The 25,813-nt window shown below is 41.3% G+C and overlaps 1 protein-coding gene across 1 annotated transcript in view; it reads right to left on the bottom strand.

Annotated features, from left to right (window-relative positions):
* Positions 1-2,155: 2,155 nt before the first annotated feature.
* rai1 (retinoic acid induced 1) overlaps positions 2,156-25,813 on the bottom strand; it is a 467,666-nt gene continuing 444,008 nt past the window's right edge. The window contains exon 4 of the mRNA XM_045715556.2: positions 2,156-4,233. Within this exon, the coding sequence (XP_045571512.2) occupies positions 4,225-4,233 (9 nt within the window). The 3' untranslated portion in view covers positions 2,156-4,224. The remainder of the gene's footprint in view (positions 4,234-25,813) is intronic.

Raw genomic sequence — 25,813 nt, 5'->3', positions numbered from 1 at the left:
GTGTGGGGGGGGGGGGGGGGGGGGAATAATTGCTGTATATGGCATTTTTGGAGCATTGAAAACATTTTGACCACTAGTGGTATTGTTGTTTCTGTCTCATTAACATAGTTTGATGAGTGTCTTATAGGAGGTGTCACGTCCTGACCAGTAAAGGGGTTATTTGTTATTATAGTTTGGTCAGGACGTGGCAGGGGGTATTTGTTTTATATGGTTTTTAGTGTGTGTTTATGTAGAGGGGTGTTTGATTTATGTATTCCGGGGTTTTGGTCATTGTTCTATGTTTATATTTCTATGTCTATTCTAGGGTGTTTAGATCTTTGTTTAGGTAATTGGGATTGGGGCCTTCAATTGGAGGCAGCTGTTTATTGTTGCCTCTGATTGAAGGTCCTATAATTAGGAGTATGTTTGTTTTGGGAATTGTGGGAGGTTGTTCTTTGCACTGCTGTGGTTAGCCTGCAAGACTGTTTGTGCGGTCCTTTATTGTGTTGTTTATTTAAGTGTTCAAAATAAAAAGTGAAAATGAGCACTCAACCCGCTGCGCCTTGGTCCAATTACTACGACGAACGTGACAGGAGGATATATTAAGAGTGCTGTACCAATTTAACTGGTATGTGGTAGTAATGCCCCATCAATTTAAAATAGGGGACAGATTAGAGTGGCAGCAAGTCTTAAACCTTTAATGCTTGAGTATTTTTCCATGTCTTTTTTTCATCTGTTTTGCCCTGTAGTGGCTGTCAGTTTGGAAAGACATGCTCCTGAACTTTGGCGATTACTGTGTATTTTTTAAATGTCCCGCTTTGGGCTGGATGTGTCAATGTGTAGTTCATACATGCAGAATTAGTCTTACCTCAATTAGCCACCGAATCCCTAGTTTGAAAGCAACGGTTTTTCCTAGAACTGTGCTGCACCATTTTCCCTACATTTCCCCCGCGTAGGCCAGCCCCCTAGCAATAAAACACTGTGAAATACAAACCCCATCTCCCCTCAATAAATTTCATTCATTCATCCAGTCAATTATTCACGCATTCATCATTCCATGGTATTATACTGTGTCATTACACAGTACTTGCTTTGATACTGTGTTTAGATTACAGTAGGTGTACTGCAATATGAAATACAGTAACTTACTTGCCACTTTGCTGCCTGTAAGTTACTGTCAAATTCATGGCAACCCCTTTACAGTGTAGCTATCACTAGCTAACAAGGAAACGTCATTCTTCTTACATGTACTACTAAAGTTAAAAAGCATTGGATTGGTGTGAACATGGTTTAGAGTGTTTACAACATATTTTTTGCACCTGTCTCAGCGCTATTTATTTTTCAATCCAAGTCACATTGAGATTGACTTTATTTTAGAAACCTAACCTAATTTATGATCTGACCCATGACCTTATGTATTACTGCTGCTCCAATGCATGCTTTCTGTCTTTACCACTGAAACTGAACCTAACTTATGACCTGACCCATGACCTTATGTATTACTGCTGCTCCAACACATGCTTTCTGTCTTTAACACTGAAACTGAACCTAACTTATGACCTGACCCATGACCTTATGTATTACTGCTGCTCCAACACATGCTTTCTGTCTTTAACACTGAAACTGAAACTAAATAATATAACAACGAATAGAAATATGTTGATACAGCTAAAAGTAAATAAAAACTAGCAAGTCAGGTCTGAAAATGAACTGAAACTAAACTGAATTTAAAATAAAAAGCAACATTTTTTAAATAAACATGAATATAAAAAACCTAAACTATAATAACAGTGGTGTGTGTACTGTGTGTGTGTGTGTGTGTGTGTGTGTGTGTGTGTGTGTGTGTGTGTGTGTGTGTGTGTGTGTGTGTGTGTGTGTGTGTGTGTGTGTGTGTGTGTGTGTGTGTGTGTGTGTGTGTGTGTGTGTGTGTGTGTGTGTGTGTGTGTGTGTGTGTGTGTGTGTGTGTGTGTGTGTGTGTGTGTGTGTGTGTGTGTGTGTGTGTGTGTGTGTGTGTGTGTGTGTGTGTGGGGGGGGGGGGGCACCTTTGTGTGTCATGACATGTCCTGTTCTTACATGTGTATTTCTGTCCTCATAGTCTGTCATTAATGATCACAAATGTGTGTCTGTGTGTCAGTGCAGATTTGGAAGAAGATGACAAAAAAGAACAGTCCTTGGTCTGGGCAGCATTGAAAGGTGCTGGTATATTTGACATTGGCGTTACAAAAACATTTCACACAAATTGATGCTGTAGTGTCATCGATTCAAACAATGAAAACATGAACAATAAAAAAAACTGCATGCTCAACTTAGAACGAGTGACATTCCCAAAAGTCTCTTTTTTTAATGGATTCTTTTAATAACATTTTTATAAGCAATAACATATTCATTTTATAGAAAATAAACATCTCTAGGAAATACTATACACAATTATATTAGTACATCACATCTTACATTTAAACAGCGTCAAATACTTATATACACCATTAAATAATGAGAGCATCATAATGAAGAATCAGAAGAAGAGGTTTGTGGTGTGATGCTTTGCTCTTGTCTGTACTGTACGCCCTAATACTGTGTGTCCACTGATATGAAGTACTAAAGTACTGTTCACTACATCCTAAAGTAGTACTGAAGTACTGTACACTACACCCTAAAGTAGTACTGAAGTACTGTACACTACACCCTAAAGAGGCTGTCTGTGTGTGTGAGAATGCTGCAGTAAGGGGAACAGGCTACGCTACTGTGAGTGCCACATACAGAGAAAGGAATGAGAGAGACACACTTGATGTGGAGTCAGAAAACTGAAACAGTCCGAATATGGACACCGTACAACAGTCACGGTTCCCCATTTAATGGGGAGGACTGTGTTACTGTACGGTGTCCATATTATGACATATTTGAGTCTCTGTACAATTGATTCAGCTCTATGGTGCTGAGAACTTAAGTTGTATAGGACTAAGAATCTTTTGGAGTCGAATCCTTGTTAATGTTTATGGAGACAGCAGCCTTTGGTGATGGAGATCATGGACAGAGATATTGATGAAGAACTGTGGTGAGATGAGATGACGTGACGTGTGAGATGATGCCGGCCGGGCCCTAAGCCCTGACCTTTAACCTTTATGGTGATGATGTGGCGTCTCCTGTACATCATGTTGTATGAGCACACGGCTGAACTTCGACTCGGTGACCCCCAGAATTTTGACCCCCCCCCCAATATCCAAATTAGCACACTACCCACTTAGAATGAAGCAATGTATAAGGCATGCATTCTAAGTAGTACGCTAGTGTGAATATTGAAACCTTTATTTTTATAAAAATGTTTAATTGAACACAAAGCGGGACAGATACCAACGCTGACTCAATGGTGTCGTATAGCCGTAATATGCACATCAAAATACATACCGGAAGAAGAAGAGCGTTATATTAAAATACCGTCATTTTTTCTTTCTGTCATTATCAGAATCATATTTAGAATCTGTTAAAACATGTACATTTTTATAACACTTAAGCTCACATTGAGATACATCCAGGGGAGGGCAGCTTCTTCTGACGCATGACATCTTGAATTGGAACACGCTCATTCCCTTCCTTGTACAAGCACACGCACACACAGTCGATGTCACACACACACCGCGACCTGGAACTCGGACAGCATAGCCGGAGGGGGCCTATTCTGGCCAATCGCAATCCACCAGGTGTCCAAAAATGATAGCGACCGTTCCAGAGGCAGAACAGTGCAGCGTGAATTTAAAACAGCTCCCTGTCTCTCCCCCTGTCTCTCCCCATGTCTCTCCCCCTCTCTCTCCCCCACTCTCTCTGGAGGGGGGGTCTCTAAGTAACCATGGCTGCCAGGTGTCTAGACTCTAGACACAGACAGACAGGGCTGTGAAAGACTCTCTCAAAACACCGCAGTCCGTCTGTCCGTGAAGGAGACTGTCTGTCAGACAGACAATGCAGTCTCTCTCTCTTTCTCTCTGTCTCTCTGTCTGGTTATCAGGGGTGGCTGAGATAAAGCAGTGCCGTTGCCAGGGGTTACGGGGGTTGCTCTGAGGGACCTGCTGTCTAGTGTCTGTATTGCTGCTATCGGTGGAGCCTCAGAGGATCCCCAGCTGTCCCCATTGGCCGATGCGTCTGTCCGTCATGACGTCTCATCATGACTCATCATCAGGTTTGGGTGGGGGGGGGGATGTCCTATCTGTCTGTCTGTCGTACTGCATAGGTGATGCTCACTGGTGCTGCTCTATTTTACAAAGCCTGGAAGACAAAGACAAATTATGTATGAGGGCGATTGGTGTTCACTTCAAAACAAGTGCACAAAGATAATGTTATATATGAAAAAAATGAATATTGTGCTTTTGAGAGTGTATGGGTGATCTGTGTGTGTTGTGTGATACTGTCTGCAGGTTCAGTAGGTCTCTCTCTCTCTGGACATATGTACACCTGCCTGCTGAAATAGAACGCACCAGCACTCACAGCACTGCAATGTGTGTGTGTTATTCTCCATGGCCAGCGCAGAATGGGGCCTTTAATTGCCATGGTCACTGCAAACATGAAAGCTGCAGTGTCTGTGTGCCTGAGTCTCTGCTCTGAGCTAACGTGAAAGCTGCAATGTGTGTGCTCGCGCCCCGGTGTGTGTGTGTGTGGTTCTGCACTACTGTAGACATGAAAGCTAGCTGCAGTGTGCAGTAGTGGAGGATGGAGGATGCAGCTGGCCAGTGAACCAGCTCCTGTGAAAGACAAGGTGGGCACGCCTACTAACTGCACTGGTGTGGAGCTTCCCCCCTTATCCTCAGCAGTCTCCCCCTCTCTCTCTCTCTTTCTATTTCTCTCTCTCTTTCTATTTCTCTCTTTCTATTTCTCTCTCTCTCTCTTTCTATTTCTCTCTTTCAATTTCTCTCTTTCTATTTCTCTCTTTCTATTTCTCTCTCTCCTCTCTCTCTCTCTCTCTCTCTCTCTCTCTCTCGCTCTCGCTCTTTGTATTTCTCTCCCTCCCCTCTCTCTCTCTCTCTCTCTCTCTCTCTCTCTCTCTCTCTCTCTCTCTCTCTCATTTCTCTCCCTCCCTCTCTCTCTTTTTCTTTCTGAATCTCTCTCTCTTTCTCTTTCTGAATCTCTCTCCCTCTCTCTTTCTCTTTCTGAATCTCTCTCTCCCTCCCTCTCTCTTTCTGAATCTCTCTCTCTCCCTCTCTCTTTCTCTTTCTGAATCTCTCTCTCCCTCCCTCTCTCTTTCTCAATCTCTCTTTCCCTCCTTCTCTCTTTCTTTTTCTGAGGGGTGAGGAGAGAGATGAGAGAGAGGCTGCTGCTTCAATGCACCGCTGCTCCCTCTTTCTCTTGCTGAATCTCTCTCCCCCTCCCTCCCTCCCTCTCTTTCTCTTGCTGAATCTCTCTCTCCCTCCCTCTCTTTCTCTTGCTGAATCTCTCTCCCTCCCTCTCTTTCTCTTGCTGAATCTCTCTCTCCCTCCCTCTCTTTCTCTTGCTGAATCTCTCTCTCCCCCTCCCTCTCTTTCTCTTTCTGAATCTCTCTCTCCCTCCCTCTCTTTCTCTTTCTGAATCTCTCTCTCTCTCCCTCTCTTTCTCTTTCTGAATCTCTCTCTCCCTCTCTCTTTCTGAATCTCTCTCTCTCCCTCTCTTTCTCTTTCTGAATCTCTCTCTCTCCCTCCCTCTCTTTCTCTTTCTGAATCTCTCTCTCTCTCCCTCTCTTGCTCTTTCTGAATCTCTCTCCCTATCTGAATCTCTCTCCCTGTCTTTCAGTATTCTCTTTCTCTTCAGTCGCTCTCTATATTCTCTCTCTTTCTCTCTCTCTATATGTAGTCTCTGTCTCCCTTTCTCATTCTCTTTGTATCTCTGAGTCTCTCTGTGATGTAACGGCCCGCTGCTCTCCTTTTGTTTCTACACATCCGCAGAGAACACAAAAACAGCCTCTGTTTGTCTCCTACTGTGTGTGTAATATGTGTTGTGAGTGTGTGTGTGTGTTTGTGAACATTCACAATGTTCATATGTTTTTGTGTGAGTTTGCACAATATGTGCCTGCTGTTTGTGTGTGCCTGTGTATATGTCTGCCTGTTGTGTGTGTGTGTGTGTGTGTGGTGTGTGTGTGTGTGTGTGTGTGTGTGTGTGTGTGTGTGTGTGTGTGTGTGTGTGTGTGTGTGTGTGTGTGTGTGTGTGTGTGTGTGTGTGTGTGTGTGTGTGTGTGTGTCTGTGTGTGCCTGTGTGTGCCTGTGTGTGTGTGCATGTGTGTGCTTGCCTGTGTGTGTGCCTGTGTGTGTGTGCCTGTGTGTGTGTGTGTGCATGCGTGAGTGTGTGCGTGCATGCGTGTATGTGTGTGTGTGTGTGTGTGTGTGTGTGTGTGTGTGTGTGTGTGTGTGTGTGTGTGTGTGTGTGTGTGTGTGTGTGTGCCTGTGTGTGCAGCGGTTCCCTGCCCATGTGAGATTGCTCCTTTCCTTCCTCCCTCCTTTCCTTCCTCCATCCCTCCTGCTGGTGTCTGTGTCTGTGTTGTAGAACAGTGAGAGGAGGAGAGCAGAGGAACAGAGAACAGAGGCAGAGTTCCATGGAGACCTGGGTGGGGGGGTGCCTGGGACTGTGTCTGTGTATCTCTACTGCTCTCTGACGAGGCTGCTCAGTCTACTAAATTAGCATTGCACAGACCCACCAGCCTCCATCTCTCGCTCTCGCTCTCTCTATCTCTATCTGAATCTCTCTCTCCCTCTCTCTATCTCTATCTGAATCTCTCTCTCCCTCTCTCTCTCTCTGTCTCTGTGCTTCTATACGTGGGAGGGGAATAGAGGAGGGAGGGGGATAGGATACAGGGACAGGAAAGGAGAGAAGAGAGAGAGGGAGGGAGAGAGGAGGAGAGATGGAGGGAGAGGGGAGGAGAGATGGAGAGAGCAAGGGGAAGGCAGGGGGTGAAAAGAGGAGAGGAGAAGAGAGAGATGGAGGGAGCGAGGGGAAGGCAGGGGGTGAAGAGAGGAGAGGAGAAGAGAGAGATGGAGGGAGCGAGGGGAAGGCAGGCGGTGAAGAGAGGAGAGGAGAAGAGAGAGATGGAGGGAGCGAGGGGAAGGCAGGGGGTGAAGAGAGGAGAGGAGAAGAGAGAGATGGAGGGAGCGAGGGGAAGACAGGGGGTGAAGAGAGGAGAGGAGAAGAGAGAGATGGAGGGAGCGAGGGGAAGGCAGGCGGTGAAGAGAGGAGAGGAGAAGAGAGAGATGGAGAGAGCGAGGGGAAGACGGGGTGAAGAGAGGAGAGGAGAGATATGGAGGTAGCGAGGGGAAAGGCAGGGGGTGAAGAGAGGAGAAGAGAGAGATGGAGGGAGCGAGGGGAAGGCAGGGGGTGAAGAGAGGAGAGGAGAGAGATGGAGGGAGCGAGGGGAAGGCAGGGGTGAAGAGAGGAGAGGAGAGAGATGGAGGGAGGGAGCGAGGGGAAGGCAGGGGGTGAAGAGAGGAGAGGAGAGAGATGGAGGGGGGGAGCGAGGGGAAGGCAGGGGGTGAAGAGAGGAGAGGAGAGAGATGGAGGGAGCGAGGGGAAGACTGGGGGTGAAGAGAGGAGAGGAGAGGAGAGAGATGGAGGGAGCGAGGGGAAGGCAGGGGTGAAGAGAGGAGAGGAGAGAGATGGAGGGAGCGAGGGGAAGGCAGGGGTGAAGAGAGGAGAGGAGAGAGATGGAGGGGGGGAGCGAGGGGAAGGCAGGGGTGAAGAGAGGAGAGGAGAGAGATGGAGGGGGGGAGCGAGGGGAAGGCAGGGGTGAAGAGAGGAGAGGAGAGAGATGGAGGGGGGGAGCGAGGGGAAGGCAGGGGGTGAAGAGAGGAGAGGAGAGGAGAGAGATGAGGGAGCGAGGGGAAGGCAGGGGGTGAAGAGAGGAGAGGAGAGAGATGGAGGGAGCGAGGGGAAGGCAGGGGGTGAAGAGAGGAGAGGAGAGAGATGGAGGGAGCGAGGGGAAGACAGGGGGTGAAGAGAGGAGAGAAGAGAGATGGAGGGAGCGAGGGGAAGGCAGGGGGTGAAGAGAGGAGAGGAGAGAGATGGAGGGAGCGAGGGGAAGGCAGGGGGAGAAGAGAGGAGAGGAGAGAGATGGAGGGAGCGAGGGGAAGACAGGGGGTGAAGAGAGGAGAGGAGAGAGATGGAGGGAGCGAGGGGAAGGCAGGGGGTGAAGAGAGGAGAGGAGAGAGATGGAGGGGGGAAGGCAGGGGGAGAAGAGAGGAGAGGAGAGAGATGGAGGGAGCGAGGGGAAGGAAGGGGGTGAAGAGAGGAGAGGAGAGAGATGGAGGGAGCGAGGGGAAGGAAGGGGGTGAGCGTGATGCTTTTTGATCAGCAGCCAGATTTTCACCCTTGTCTGTCAGTCTACACAGAGGAGAGGAGAGAGGATGGGGAGAATAGAGGAGGGTGGGAGGGGGAGAATAGAGGAGGGAGAGGGGAGAGGGGTGAGGAGAGAGGAGATGAGAGAGACGCTGCTGCTTCAATGCACAGCTGCTCCCTGCTGAATGTCAGTACCCCTCTCTCTCCCCTCCCCCTCCCCTCCATCATTGACCTTCCTCCAGAGTGCAGTGTGGCGTTACCGCCGCCAGATGGCGCCTCCCATAAAGAAAACTGCAACCTGGGAAATCCAAACAAAACAGGAAGAGTGGGCTGCTAATGTAATCACACTCCCACTTTCAGTCATAACAATGCACAGCGTGGCTGACTAATGTTTTCAGAGAGGTGCAGTGTGAGAGGTAGCTAGTGGGATAAAGTGTAGGATGATTTGCCATTTTGTCAAGGTCATTCGTAGGACTCCCTGTGCAGTCATTTAAAATGAACAAATGTAGCGGATGACATCGTAATGTGCATAGGGCTTCATCCCAAATGGCACACTATTAACTATGTAGAGCACTTCTTTTGACCAGGGCCCTATATGGATGTTCATGGGCAACATACATTCCACAACAGTAACATTCTTGTTCCTATGCATAGAATGTGTTTGTCATAGATTAGAACATTGGGTGCCGACATGGATGATAGTCAGCTGAACTCTGTCATCCCAGTTGGAGCTGGATTCCTGTCCCATGTCTGCTTCCCTTTTAGCTTGGTGCTGAACGCTCTATTAGACTCTGTGTTTAGTGATGGGAGGGAATCGACAGGCTGCAGACCAATCAGTGTTCAGTGTTCAGGTGGCGTTAACAGTGGTGTTAGTGGACTGGCCAGTCAATAGTGCTCAGCGCCAGGCAGAGATGCCTGATAGGCTGTTGCCACGGGGGATGCAGAGATACACGACCTTGGTTACACAAATCCTCTGTCTCTGTCTCTGCCTGTGTCTGACTCTCTCTCTGTCCATTAATGAAAGTGTGTCTGTTGGTTTATGTGTGTGTGTGTGTCTGTCTCTCTCTCTCTCTCGCTTTCCTTCTTACTCTCTGTCACTGTCACTATATGTCATTCTCTGTATGTCTGTCTTTCTGTCAAAAACTGAAATTGAATGTATTGTAAAATCACAATATTTTTAATTCCTAACCAGAGGGGATAGAGAGATGGGAGTCTTGGATTATAGGAATGTTTACGGAGATAAAATAAAAATGATTCTGATGTGTATCGTTCTGTTCTCTCAGGGTGGGTGAGTCTCCAGGACAAGCCAGGAAAGTACAGAAGAAGCCAAAGAGCCCTCCCACTAACAGGTACAGTAGAGAACAGTGCTGCCCCCTACAAACTGCACATAAGTGTCTCTTACTGTCTCCTATAATTCACATCTCTGACTGTCTCCTATAATTCACATCTCTGACTGTCTCCTATACTTCACATCTCTTACTGTCTCCTATACTTCACATCTCTTACTGTCTCCTATACTTCACATCTCTTACTGTCTCCTATACTTCACATCTCTTACTGTCTCCTATAATTCACATCTTTTACTGTCTCCTATACTTCACATCTCTTACTGTCTCCTATACATCACATCTCTGACTGTCTCCTATACTTCACATCTCTTACTGTCTCCTATACTTCACATCTCTTACTGTCTCCTATAATTCACATCTCTGACTGTCTCCTATACTTCACATCTCTTACTGTCTCCTATACTTCACATCTCTTACTGTCTCCTATAATACACATCTCTTACTGTCTCCTATAATTCACATCTCTTACTGTCTCCTATAATTCACATCTCTGACAGTCTCCTATAATTCACATCTCTGACTGTCTCCTATACTTCACATCTCTTACTGTCTCCAAAACTTCACATCTCTTACTGTCTCCTATAATTCACATCTCTGACTGTCTCCTATACTTCACATCTCTTACTGTCTCCTATACTTCACATCTCTTACTGTCTCCTATAATTCACATCTCTGACTGTCTCCTATACTTCACATCTCTTACTGTCTCCTATACTTCACATCTCTTACTGTCTCCTATACTTCACATCTCTTACTGTCTCCTATAATTCACATCTCTGACTGTCTCCTATACTTTACATCTCTTACTGTCTCCTATACTTCACATCTCTTACTGTCTCCTATACTTCACATCTCTTACTGTCTCCTATAATTCACATCTCTTACTGTCTCATATAATTCACATCTCTGACTGTCTCCTATACTTCACATCTCTTACTGTCTCCTATAAATCACATCTCTTACTGTCTCCTACATTTCACATCTCTGACTGTCTCCTATACTTCACATCTCTTACTGTCTCCTATACTTCACATCTCTTACTGTCTCCTATAATTCACATCTCTTACTGTCTCCTATAATTCACATCTCTTACTGTCTCCTATACTTCACATATCTTACTGTCTCCTATACTTCACATATCTTACTGTCTCCTATAATTCACATATCTTACTGTCTCCTACATTTCACATCTCTGACTGTCTCCTATACTTCACATCTCTTACTGTCTCCTACATTTCACATATCTTACTGTCTCCTATACTTCACATCTCTTACTGTCTCCTATAATTCACATCTCTTACTGTCTCCTATAATTCACATCTCTTACTGTCTCCTATACTTCACATCTGTTATTGTCTCCTATAATTCACATCTCTGACTGTCTCCTACATTTCACATCTCTGTCTGTCTCCTATACTTCACATCTCTTACTGTCTCCTATACTTCACATCTCTGACTGTCTCCTATACTTTACATCTCTTACTGTCTCCTATACTTCACATCTCTTACTGTCTCCTATACTTCACATCTCTTACTGTCTCCTATAATTCACATATCTTACAGTCTCCTATATTTCACATCTCTGACTGTCTCCTATAATTCACATCTCTGACTGTCTCCTATACTTCACATCTCTTACTGTCTCCTATACTTCACATCTCTTACTGTCTCTTATAATTCACATATCTTACTGTCTCCTACATTTCACATCTCTGACTGTCTCCTATAATTCACATCTCCTACTGTCTCCTATACTTCACATCTCTTACTGTCTCCTACATTTCACATATCTTACTGTCTCCTATACTTCACATCTCTTACTGTCTCCTATAATTCACATCTCTTACTGTCTCCTATAATTCACATCTCTTACTGTCTCCTATACTTCACATCTCTTACTGTCTCCTATAATTCACATCTCTTACTGTCTCCTACATTTCACATCTCTGACTGTCTCCTATACTTCACATCTCTTACTGTCTCCTATAATTCACATCTCTGACTGTCTCCTATAATTCACATCTCTTACTGTCTCCTATACTTCACATCTCTTACTGTCTCCTACATTTCACATATCTTTCTGTCTCCTATACTTCACATCTCTTACTGTCTCCTATAATTCACATCTCTTACTGTCTCCTATACTTCACATCTCTTACTGTCTCCTATACTTCACATCTCTTACTGTCTCCTATAATTCACATCTCTTACTGTCTCCTACATTTCACATCTCTGTCTGTCTCCTATACTTCACATCTCTTACTGTCTCCTATACTTCACATCTCTTACTGTCTCCTATAATTCACATCTCTTACTGTCTCCTATAATTCACATCTCTTACTGTCTCCTATACTTCACATCTCTTACTGTCTCCTATACTTCACATCTCTTACTGTCTCCTACATTTCACATCTCTTACTATCTCCTATAATCCACATCTCTTACTGTCTCCTATAATTCACATCTCTTACTGTCTCCTATACTTCACATCTCTTACTGTCTCCTATAATTCACATCTCTTACTGTCTCCTACATTTCACATCTCTGACTATCTCCTATACTTCACATCTCTTACTGTCTCCTACATTTCACATCTCTGACTGTCTCCTATACTTCACATCTCTTACTGTCTCCCATAATTCACATATCTTACTGTCTCCTACATTTCACATCTCTGACTGTCTCCTATAATTCACATCTTTTACTGTCTCCTATACTTCACATCTCTTACTGTCTCCTATCATTCACATCTCTTACTGTCTCCTACATTTCACATCTCTGACTGTCTCCTATACTTCACATCTCGTACTGTCTCCTATACTTCACATCTCTGACTGTCTCCTATACTTCACATCTCGTACTGTCTCCTATACTTCACATCTCTGACTGTCTCCTATACTTCACATCTCTTACTGTCTCCTATACTTCACATCTCTTACTGTCTCCTACATTTCACATCTCTGACTGTCTCCTATACTTCACATCTCTTAATGTCTCCTATAATTCACATCTCTGACTGTCTCCTATAATTCACATCTCTGACTGTCTCCTATACTTCACATCTCTTACTGTCTCCTACATTTCACATATCTTACTGTCTCCTATACTTCACATCTCTTACTGTCTCCTATAATTCACATCTCTTACTGTCTCCTATACTTCACATCTCTTACTGTCTCCTATACTTCACATCTCTTACTGTCTCCTATAATTCACATCTCTTACGGTCTCCTATACTTCACATCTCTTACTGTCTCCTATAATTCACATCTCTTACTGTCTCCTATAATTCACATCTCTTACTGTCTCCTATACTTCACATATCTTACTGTCTCCTATACTTCACATATCTTACTGTCTCCTATAATTCACATATCTTACTGTCTCCTACATTTCACATCTCTGACTGTCTCCTATACTTCACATCTCTTACTGTCTCCTACATTTCACATATCTTACTGTCTCCTATACTTCACATCTCTTACTGTCTCCTATAATTCACATCTCTTACTGTCTCCTATAATTCACATCTCTTACTGTCTCCTATACTTCACATCTCTTATTGTCTCCTATAATTCACATCTCTTACTGTCTCCTACATTTCACATCTCTGTCTGTCTCCTATACTTCACATCTCTTACTGTCTCCTATACTTCACATCTCTGACTGTCTCCTATACTTTACATCTCTTACTGTCTCCTATACTTCACATCTCTGACTGTCTCCTATACTTCACATCTCTTACTGTCTCCTATACTTCACATCTCTTACTGTCTCCTACATTTCACATCTCTGACTGTCTCCTATACTTCACATCTCTTACTGTCTCCTATACTTCACATCTCTGACTGTCTCCTATACTTCACATCTCTTACTGTCTCCTATACTTCACATCTCTGACTGTCTCCTATACTTCACATATCTTACTGTCTCCTATACATCACATCTCTTACTGTCTCCTATACTTCACATCTCTTACTGTCTCCTATAATTCACATCTCTGACTGTCTCCTATACTTCACATCTCTTACTGTCTCCTATACTTCACATCTCTTACTGTCTCCTATAATTCACATCTCTTACTGTCTCCTATAATTCATATCTCTTACTGTCTCCTATAATTGACATCTCTGACTGTCTCCTATAATTCACATCTCTGACTGTCTCCTATACTTCACATCTCTTACTGTCTCCTATACTTCACATCTCTTACTGTCTCCTATAATTCACATCTCTGACTGTCTCCTATACTTCACATCTCTTACTGTCTCCTATACTTCACATCTCTTACAGTCTCCTATAATTCACATCTCTGACTGTCTCCTATACTTCACATCTCTTACTGTTTCCTATACTTCACATCTCTTACTGTCTCCTATAATTCACATATCTTACGGTCTCCTATAATTCACATCTCTGACTGTCTCCTATACTTCACATCTCTTACTGTCTCCTATACTTCACATCTCTTACTGTCTCCTATACTTCACATCTCTTACTGTCTCCTATAATTCACATCTCTTACTGTCTCCTATAATTCACATATCTTACTGTCTCCTACATTTCACATCTCTGACTGTCTCCTATAATTCACATCTTTTACTGTCTCCTATACTTCACATCTCTTACTGTCTCCTACATTTCACATATCTTACTGTCTCCTATACTTCACATCTTTTACTGTCTCCTATAATTCACATCTCTTACTGTCTCCTACATTTCACATATCTTACTGTCTCCTATACTTCACATCTCTTACTGTCTCCTATAATTCACATCTCTTACTGTCTCCTATAATTCACATCTCTTACGGTCTCCTATACTTCACATATCTTACTGTCTCCTATAATTCACATCTCTTACTGTCTCCTACATTTCACATCTCTGACTGTCTCCTATACTTCACATCTCTTACTGTCTCCTATAATTCACATCTCTGACTGTCTCCTATAATTCACATCTCTTACTGTCTCCTATACTTCACATCTCTTACTGTCTCCTATACTTCACATCTCTTACTGTCTCCTATCATTCACATCTCTTACTGTCTCCTACATTTCACATCTCTGACTGTCTCCTATACTTCACATCTCTTACTGTCTCCTACATTTCACATATCTTACTGGCTCCTTTACTTCACATATCTTACTGTCTCCTATACTTCACATCTCTTACTGTCTCCTATAATTCACATCTCTTACTGTCTCCTACATTTCACATCTCTGTCTGTCTCCTATACTTCACATCTCTTACTGTCTCCTATACTTCACATCTCTTACTGTCTCCTATAATTCACATCTCTTACTGTCTCCTATAATTCACATCTCTTACTGTCTCCTATACTTCACATCTCTTACTGTCTCCTATACTTCACATCTCTTACTGTCTCCTACATTTCACATCTCTTACTGTCTCCTATAATCCACATCTCTTACTGTCTCCTATAATTCACATCTCTTACTGTCTCCTATACTTCACATCTCTTACTGTCTCCTATAATTCACATCTCTTACTGTCTCCTACATTTCACATCTCTGACTATCTCCTATACTTCACATCTCTTACTGTCTCCTATACTTCACATCTCTTACTGTCTCCTATAATTCACATCTCTTACTGTCTCCTATAATTCACATCTCTTACTGTCTCCTATACTTCACATCTCTTACTGTCTCCTATACTTCACATCTCTTACTGTCTCCTACATTTCACATCTCTTACTGTCTCCTATAATCCACATCTCTTACTGTCTCCTATAATTCACATCTCTTACTGTCTCCTATACTTCACATCTCTTACTGTCTCCTATAATTCACATCTCTTACTGTCTCCTACATTTCACATCTCTTACTATCTCCTATACTTCACATCTCTTACTGTCTCCTACATTTCACATCTCTGACTGTCTCCTATACTTCACATCTCTTACTGTCTCCTATAATTCACATATCTTACTGTCTCCTACATTTCACATCTCTGACTGTCTCCTATAATTCACATCATTTACTGTCTCCTATACTTCACATCTCTTACTGTCTCCTATCATTCACATCTCTTACTGTCTCCTACATTTCACATCTCTGACTGTCTCCTATACTTCACATCTCGTACTGTCTCCTATACTTCACATCTCTGACTGTCTCCTATACTTCACATCTCGTACTGTCTCCTATACTTCACATCTCTGACTGTCTCCTATACTTCACATCTCTTACTGTCTCCTATACTTCACATCTCTTACTGTCTCCTATACTTCACATCTCTTACTGTCTCCTATACTTCACATCTCTTACTGTCTCCTATAATTCACATCTTTTACTGTCTCCTATACTTCACATCTCTTACTGTCTCCTATACATCACATCTCTGACTGTCTCCTATACTTCACATCTCTTACTGTCTCCTATACTTCACATCTCTTACTGTCTCCTATAATTCACATCTCTGACTGTCTCCTATACTTCACATCTCTTACTGTCTCCTATACTTCACATCTCTTACTGTCTCCTATAATACACATCTCTTACTGTCTCCTATAATTCACATCTCTTACTGTCTCCTATAATTCACATCTCTGACAGTCTCCTATAATTCACATCTCTGACTGTCTCCTATACTTCACATCTCTTACTGTCTCCAAAACTTCACATCTCTTACTGTCTCCTATAATTCACATCTCTGACTGTCTCCTATACTTCACATCTCTTACTGTCTCCTATACTTCACATCTCTTACTGTCTCCTATAATTCACATCTCTGACTGTCTCCTATACTTCACATCTCTTACTGTCTCCTATACTTCACATCTCTTACTGTCTCCTATACTTCACATCTCTTACTGTCTCCTATAATTCACATCTCTGACTGTCTCCTATACTTCACATCTCTTACTGTCTCCTATACTTCACATCTCTTACTGTCTCCTATACTTCACATCTCCTACTGTCTCCTATAATTCACATCTCTTACTGTCTCATATAATTCACATCTCTGACTGTCTCCTATACTTCACATCTCTTACTGTCTCCTATAAATCACATCTCTTACTGTCTCCTACATTTCACATCTCTGACTGTCTCCTATACTTCACATCTCTTACTGTCTCCTATACTTCACATCTCTTACTGTCTCCTATAATTCACATCTCTTACTGTCTCCTATAATTCACATCTCTTACTGTCTCCTATACTTCACATATCTTACTGTCTCCTATACTTCACATATCTTACTGTCTCCTATAATTCACATATCTTACTGTCTCCTACATTTCACATCTCTGACTGTCTCCTATACTTCACATCTCTTACTGTCTCCTACATTTCACATATCTTACTGTCTCCTATACTTCACATCTCTTACTGTCTCCTATAATTCACATCTCTTACTGTCTCCTATAATTCACATCTCTTACTGTCTCCTATACTTCACATCTGTTATTGTCTCCTATAATTCACATCTCTGACTGTCTCCTACATTTCACATCTCTGTCTGTCTCCTATACTTCACATCTCTTACTGTCTCCTATAATTCACATCTCTTACTGTCTCCTATAATTCACATCTCTTACTGTCTCCTATACTTCACATCTCTTACTGTCTCCTATAATTCACATCTCTTACTGTCTCCTACATTTCACATCTCTGACTGTCTCCTATACTTCACATCTCTTACTGTCTCCTATACTTCACATCTCTGACTGTCTCCTATACTTCACATCTCGTACTGTCTCCTATACTTCACATCTCTGACTGTCTCCTATACTTCACATCTCTTACTGTCTCCTATACTTCACATCTCTTACTGTCTCCTACATTTCACATCTCTGACTGTCTCCTATACTTCACATCTCTTACTGTCTCCTATACTTCACATCTCTGACTGTCTCCTATACTTTACATCTCTTACTGTCTCCTATACTTCACATCTCTGACTGTCTCCTATACTTCACATATCTTACTGTCTCCTATACATCACATCTCTTACTGTCTCCTATACTTCACATCTCTTACTGTCTCCTATAATTCACATCTCTGACTGTCTCCTATACTTCACATCTCTTACTGTCTCCTATACTTCACATCTCTTACTGTCTCCTATAATTCACATCTCTTACTGTCTCCTATAATTCATATCTCTTACTGTCTCCTATAATTGACATCTCTGACTGTCTCCTATAATTCACATCTCTGACTGTCTCCTATACTTCACATCTCTTACTGTCTCCTATACTTCACATCTCTTACTGTCTCCTATAATTCACATCTCTGACTGTCTCCTATACTTCACATCTCTTACTGTCTCCTATACTTCACATCTCTTACAGTCTCCTATAATTCACATCTCTGACTGTCTCCTATACTTCACATCTCTTACTGTTTCCTATACTTCACATCTCTTACTGTCTCCTATAATTCACATATCTTACAGTCTCCTATAATTCACATCTCTGACTGTCTCCTATACTTCACATCTCTTACTGTCTCCTATACTTCACATCTCTTACTGTCTCCTATACTTCACATCTCTTACTGTCTCCTATAATTCACATCTCTTACTGTCTCCTATAATTCACATATCTTACTGTCTCCTACATTTCACATCTCTGACTGTCTCCTATAATTCACATCTTTTACTGTCTCCTATACTTCACATCTCTTACTGTCTCCTACATTTCACATATCTTACTGTCTCCTATACTTCACATCTTTTACTGTCTCCTATAATTCACATCTCTTACTGTCTCCTACATTTCACATATCTTACTGTCTCCTATACTTCACATCTCTTACTGTCTCCTATAATTCACATCTCTTACTGTCTCCTATAATTCACATCTCTTACGGTCTCCTATACTTCACATATCTTACTGTCTCCTATAATTCACATCTCTTACTGTCTCCTACATTTCACATCTCTGACTGTCTCCTATACTTCACATCTCTTACTGTCTCCTATAATTCACATCTCTGACTGTCTCCTATAATTCACATCTCTTACTGTCTCCTATACTTCACATCTCTTACTGTCTCCTATACTTCACATCTCTTACTGTCTCCTATCATTCACATCTCTTACTGTCTCCTACATTTCACATCTCTGACTGTCTCCTATACTTCACATCTCTTACTGTCTCCTACATTTCACATATCTTACTGGCTCCTTTACTTCACATATCTTACTGTCTCCTATACTTCACATCTCTTACTGTCTCCTATAATTCACATCTCTTACTGTCTCCTACATTTCACATCTCTGTCTGTCTCCTATACTTCACATCTCTTACTGTCTCCTATACTTCACATCTCTTACTGTCTCCTATAATTCACATCTCTTACTGTCTCCTATAATTCACATCTCTTACTGTCTCCTATACTTCACATCTCTTACTGTCTCCTATACTTCACATCTCTTACTGTCTCCTACATTTCACATCTCTTACTGTCTCCTATAATCCACATCTCTTACTGTCTCCTATAATTCACATCTCTTACTGTCTCCTATACTTCACATCTCTTACTGTCTCCTATAATTCACATCTCTTACTGTCTCCTACATTTCACATCTCTGACTATCTCCTATACTTCACATCTCTTACTGTCTCCTATACTTCACATCTCTTACTGTCTCCTATAATTCACATCTCTTACTGTCTCCTATAATTCACATCTCTTACTGTCTCCTATACTTCACATCTCTTACTGTCTCCTATACTTCACATCTCTTACTGTCTCCTACATTTCACATCTCTTACTGTCTCCTATAATCCACATCTCTTACTGTCTCCTATAATTCACATCTCTTACTGTCTCCTATACTTCACATCTCTTACTGTCTCCTATAATTCACATCTCTTACTGTCTCCTACATTTCACATCTCTTACTATCTCCTATACTTCACATCTCTTACTGTCTCCTACATTTCACATCTCTGACTGTCTCCTATACTTCACATCTCTTACTGTCTCCTATAATTCACATATCTTACTGTCTCCTACATTTCACATCTCTGACTGTCTCCTATAATTCACATCATTTACTGTCTCCTATACTTCACATCTCTTACTGTCTCCTATCATTCACATCTCTTACTGTCTCCTACATTTCACATCTCTGACTGTCTCCTATACTTCACATCTCGTACTGTCTCCTATACTTCACATCTCTGACTGTCTCCTATACTTCACATCTCGTACTGTCTCCTATACTTCACATCTCTGACTGTCTCCTATACTTCACATCTCTTACTGTCTCCTATACTTCACATCTCTTACTGTCTCCTATACTTCACATCTCTTACTGTCTCCTATACTTCACATCTCTTACTGTCTCCTATAATTCACATCTTTTACTGTCTCCTATACTTCACATCTCTTACTGTCTCCTATACATCACATCTCTGACTGTCTCCTATACTTCACATCTCTTACTGTCTCCTATACTTCACATCTCTTACTGTCTCCTATAATTCACATCTCTGACTGTCTCCTATACTTCACATCTCTTACTGTCTCCTATACTTCACATCTCTTACTGTCTCCTATAATACACATCTCTTACTGTCTCCTATAATTCACATCTCTTACTGTCTCCTATAATTCACATCTCTGACAGTCTCCTATAATTCACATCTCTGACTGTCTCCTATACTTCACATCTCTTACTGTCTCCAAAACTTCACATCTCTTACTGTCTCCTATAATTCACATCTCTGACTGTCTCCTATACTTCACATCTCTTACTGTCTCCTATACTTCACATCTCTTACTGTCTCCTATAATTCACATCTCTGACTGTCTCCTATACTTCACATCTCTTACTGTCTCCTATACTTCACATCTCTTACTGTCTCCTATACTTCACATCTCTTACTGTCTCCTATAATTCACATCTCTGACTGTCTCCTATACTTCACATCTCTTACTGTCTCCTATACTTCACATCTCTTACTGTCTCCTATACTTCACATCTCCTACTGTCTCCTATAATTCACATCTCTTACTGTCTCATATAATTCACATCTCTGACTGTCTCCTATACTTCACATCTCTTACTGTCTCCTATAAATCACATCTCTTACTGTCTCCTACATTTCACATCTCTGACTGTCTCCTATACTTCACATCTCTTACTGTCTCCTATACTTCACATCTCTTACTGTCTCCTATAATTCACATCTCTTACTGTCTCCTATAATTCACATCTCTTACTGTCTCCTATACTTCACATATCTTACTGTCTCCTATACTTCACATATCTTACTGTCTCCTATAATTCACATATCTTACTGTCTCCTACATTTCACATCTCTGACTGTCTCCTATACTTCACATCTCTTACTGTCTCCTACATTTCACATATCTTACTGTCTCCTATACTTCACATCTCTTACTGTCTCCTATAATTCACATCTCTTACTGTCTCCTATAATTCACATCTCTTACTGTCTCCTATACTTCACATCTGTTATTGTCTCCTATAATTCACATCTCTGACTGTCTCCTACATTTCACATCTCTGTCTGTCTCCTATACTTCACATCTCTTACTGTCTCCTATACTTCACATCTCTGACTGTCTCCTATACTTTACATCTCTTACTGTCTCCTATACTTCACATCTCTTACTGTCTCCTATACTTCACATCTCTTACTGTCTCCTATAATTCACATATCTTACAGTCTCCTATATTTCACATCTCTGACTGTCTCCTATAATTCACATCTCTGACTGTCTCCTATACTTCACATCTCTTACTGTCTCCTATACTTCACATCTCTTACTGTCTCTTATAATTCACATATCTTACTGTCTCCTACATTTCACATCTCTGACTGTCTCCTATAATTCACATCTCCTACTGTCTCCTATACTTCACATCTCTTACTGTCTCCTACATTTCACATATCTTACTGTCTCCTATACTTCACATCTCTTACTGTCTCCTATAATTCACATCTCTTACTGTCTCCTATAATTCACATCTCTTACTGTCTCCTATACTTCACATCTCTTACTGTCTCCTATAATTCACATCTCTTACTGTCTCCTACATTTCACATCTCTGACTGTCTCCTATACTTCACATCTCTTACTGTCTCCTATAATTCACATCTCTGACTGTCTCCTATAATTCACATCTCTTACTGTCTCCTATACTTCACATCTCTTACTGTCTCCTACATTTCACATATCTTTCTGTCTCCTATACTTCACATCTCTTACTGTCTCCTATAATTCACATCTCTTACTGTCTCCTATACTTCACATCTCTTACTGTCTCCTATACTTCACATCTCTTACTGTCTCCTATAATTCACATCTCTTACTGTCTCCTACATTTCACATCTCTGTCTGTCTCCTATACTTCACATCTCTTACTGTCTCCTATACTTCACATCTCTTACTGTCTCCTATAATTCACATCTCTTACTGTCTCCTATAATTCACATCTCTTACTGTCTCCTATACTTCACATCTCTTACTGTCTCCTATACTTCACATCTCTTACTGTCTCCTACATTTCACATCTCTTACTATCTCCTATAATCCACATCTCTTACTGTCTCCTATAATTCACATCTCTTACTGTCTCCTATACTTCACATCTCTTACTGTCTCCTATAATTCACATCTCTTACTGTCTCCTACATTTCACATCTCTGACTATCTCCTATACTTCACATCTCTTACTGTCTCCTACATTTCACATCTCTGACTGTCTCCTATACTTCACATCTCTTACTGTCTCCCATAATTCACATATCTTACTGTCTCCTACATTTCACATCTCTGACTGTCTCCTATAATTCATATCTTTAACTGTCTCCTATACTTCACATCTCTTACTGTCTCCTATCATTCACATCTCTTACTGTCTCCTACATTTCACATCTCTGACTGTCTCCTATACTTCACATCTCGTACTGTCTCCTATACTTCACATCTCTGACTGTCTCCTATACTTCACATCTCGTACTGTCTCCTATACTTCACATCTCTGACTGTCTCCTATACTTCACATCTCTTACTGTCTCCTATACTTCACATCTCTTACTGTCTCCTACATTTCACATCTCTGACTGTCTCCTATACTTCACATCTCTTAATGTCTCCTATAATTCACATCTCTGACTGTCTCCTATAATTCACATCTCTGACTGTCTCCTATACTTCACATCTCTTACTGTCTCCTACATTTCACATATCTTACTGTCTCCTATACTTCACATCTCTTACTGTCTCCTATAATTCACATCTCTTACTGTCTCCTATACTTCACATCTCTTACTGTCTCCTATACTTCACATCTCTTACTGTCTCCTATAATTCACATCTCTTACTGTCTCCTATACTTCACATCTCTTACTGTCTCCTATAATTCACATCTCTTACTGTCTCCTATAATTCACATCTCTTACTGTCTCCTATACTTCACATATCTTACTGTCTCCTATACTTCACATATCTTACTGTCTCCTATAATTCACATATCTTACTGTCTCCTACATTTCACATCTCTGACTGTCTCCTATACTTCACATCTCTTACTGTCTCCTACATTTCACATATCTTACTGTCTCCTATACTTCACATCACTTACTGTCTCCTATAATTCACATCTCTTACTGTCTCCTATAATTCACATCTCTTACTGTCTCCTATACTTCACATCTCTTATTGTCTCCTATAATTCACATCTCTTACTGTCTCCTACATTTCACATCTCTGTCTGTCTCCTATACTTCACATCTCTTACTGTCTCCTATACTTCACATCTCTGACTGTCTCCTATACTTTACATCTCTTACTGTCTCCTATACTTCACATCTCTTACTGTCTCCTATACTTCACATCTCTTACTGTCTCCTATAATTCACATATCTTACATTCTCCTATATTTCACATCTCTGACTGTCTCCTATAATTCACATCTCTGACTGTCTCCTATACTTCACATCTCTTACTGTCTCCTATACTTCACATCTCTTACTGTCTCTTATAATTCACATATCTTACTGTCTCCTACATTTCACATCTCTGACTGTCTCCTATAATTCACATCTCCTACTGTCTCCTATAATTCACATATCTTACTGTCTCCTACATTTCACATCTCTGACTGTCTCCTATAATTCACATCTTTTACTGTCTCCTATACTTCACATCTCTTACTGTCTCCTATCATTCACATCTCTTACTGTCTCCTACATTTCACATCTCTGACTGTCTCCTATACTTCACATCTCGTACTGTCTCCTATACTTCACATCTCTGACTGTCTCCTATACTTCACATCTCGTACTGTCTCCTATACTTCACATCTCTGACTGTCTCCTATACTTCACATCTCTTACTGTCTCCTATACTTCACATCTCTTACTGTCTCCTACATTTCACATCTCTGACTGTCTCCTATACTTCACATCTCTTACTGTCTCCTATACTTCACATCTCTGACTGTCTCCTATACTTCACATCTCTTACTGTCTCCTATACTTCACATCTCTGACTGTCTCCTATACTTCACATATCTTACTGTCTCCTATACATCACATCTCTTACTGTCTCCTATACTTCACATCTCTTACTGTCTCCTATAATTCACATCTCTGACTGTCTCCTATACTTCACATCTCTTACTGTCTCCTATACTTCACATCTCTTACTGTCTCCTATAATTCACATCTCTTACTGTCTCCTATAATTCATATCTCTTACTGTCTCCTATAATTGACATCTCTGACTGTCTCCTATAATTCACATCTCTGACTGTCTCCTATACTTCACATCTCTTACTGTCTCCTATACTTCACATCTCTTACTGTCTCCTATAATTCACATCTCTTACTGTCTCCTATACTTCACATCTCTTACTGTCTCCTATACTTCACATCTCTTACTGTCTCCTATAATTCACATCTCTGACTGTCTCCTATACTTCACATCTCTTACTGTTTCCTATACTTCACATCTCTTACTGTCTCCTATAATTCACATATCTTACAGTCTCCTATAATTCACATCTCTGACTGTCTCCTATACTTCACATCTCTTACTGTCTCCTATACTTCACATCTCTTACTGTCTCCTATACTTCACATCTCTTACTGTCTCCTATAATTCACATCTCTTACTGTCTCCTATAATTCACATATCTTACTGTCTCCTACATTTCACATCTCTGACTGTCTCCTATAATTCACATCTTTTACTGTCTCCTATACTTCACATCTCTTACTGTCTCCTACATTTCACATATCTTACTGTCTCCTATACTTCACATCTTTTACTGTCTCCTATAATTCACATCTCTTACTGTCTCCTACATTTCACATATCTTACTGTCTCCTATACTTCACATCTCTTACTGTCTCCTATACTTCACATCTCTTACTGTCTCCTATAATTCACATCTCTTACTGTCTCCTACATTTCACATCTCTGACTATCTCCTATACTTCACATCTCTTACTGTCTCCTACATTTCACATCTCTGACTGTCTCCTATACTTCACATCTCTTACTGTCTCCTATAATTCACATATCTTACTGTCTCCTACATTTCACATCTCTGACTGTCTCCTATAATTCACATCTTTTACTGTCTCCTATACTTCACATCTCTTACTGTCTCCTATCATTCACATCTCTTACTGTCTCCTACATTTCACATCTCTGACTGTCTCCTATACTTCACATCTCGTACTGTCTCCTATACTTCACATCTCTGACTGTCTCCTATACTTCACATCTCGTACTGTCTCCTATACTTCACATCTCTGACTGTCTCCTATACTTCACATCTCTTACTGTCTCCTATACTTCACATCTCTTACTGTCTCCTACATTTCACATCTCTGACTGTCTCCTATACTTCACATCTCTTAATGTCTCCTATAATTCACATCTCTGACAGTCTCCTATAATTCACATCTCTGACTGTCTCCTATACTTCACATCTCTTACTGTCTCCTACATTTCACATATCTTACTGTCTCCTATACTTCACATCTCTTACTGTCTCCTATAATTCACATCTCTTACTGTCTCCTATACTTCACATCTCTTACTGTCTCCTATACTTCACATCTCTTACTGTCTCCTATAATTCACATCTCTTACTGTCTCCTATACTTCACATCTCTTACTGTCTCCTACACTTCACATCTCTTACTGTCTCCTACATTTCACATCTCTGACTGTCTCCTA

The sequence above is a fragment of the Salmo salar genome, chromosome 03 (assembly GCF_965601325.2).
Source record: "Salmo salar chromosome 03, fSalSal1, whole genome shotgun sequence".
NCBI classification, from domain to species: Eukaryota; Metazoa; Chordata; class Actinopteri; order Salmoniformes; family Salmonidae; genus Salmo; species Salmo salar.
This window is presented reverse-complemented; position numbering and strand designations above follow the sequence as displayed.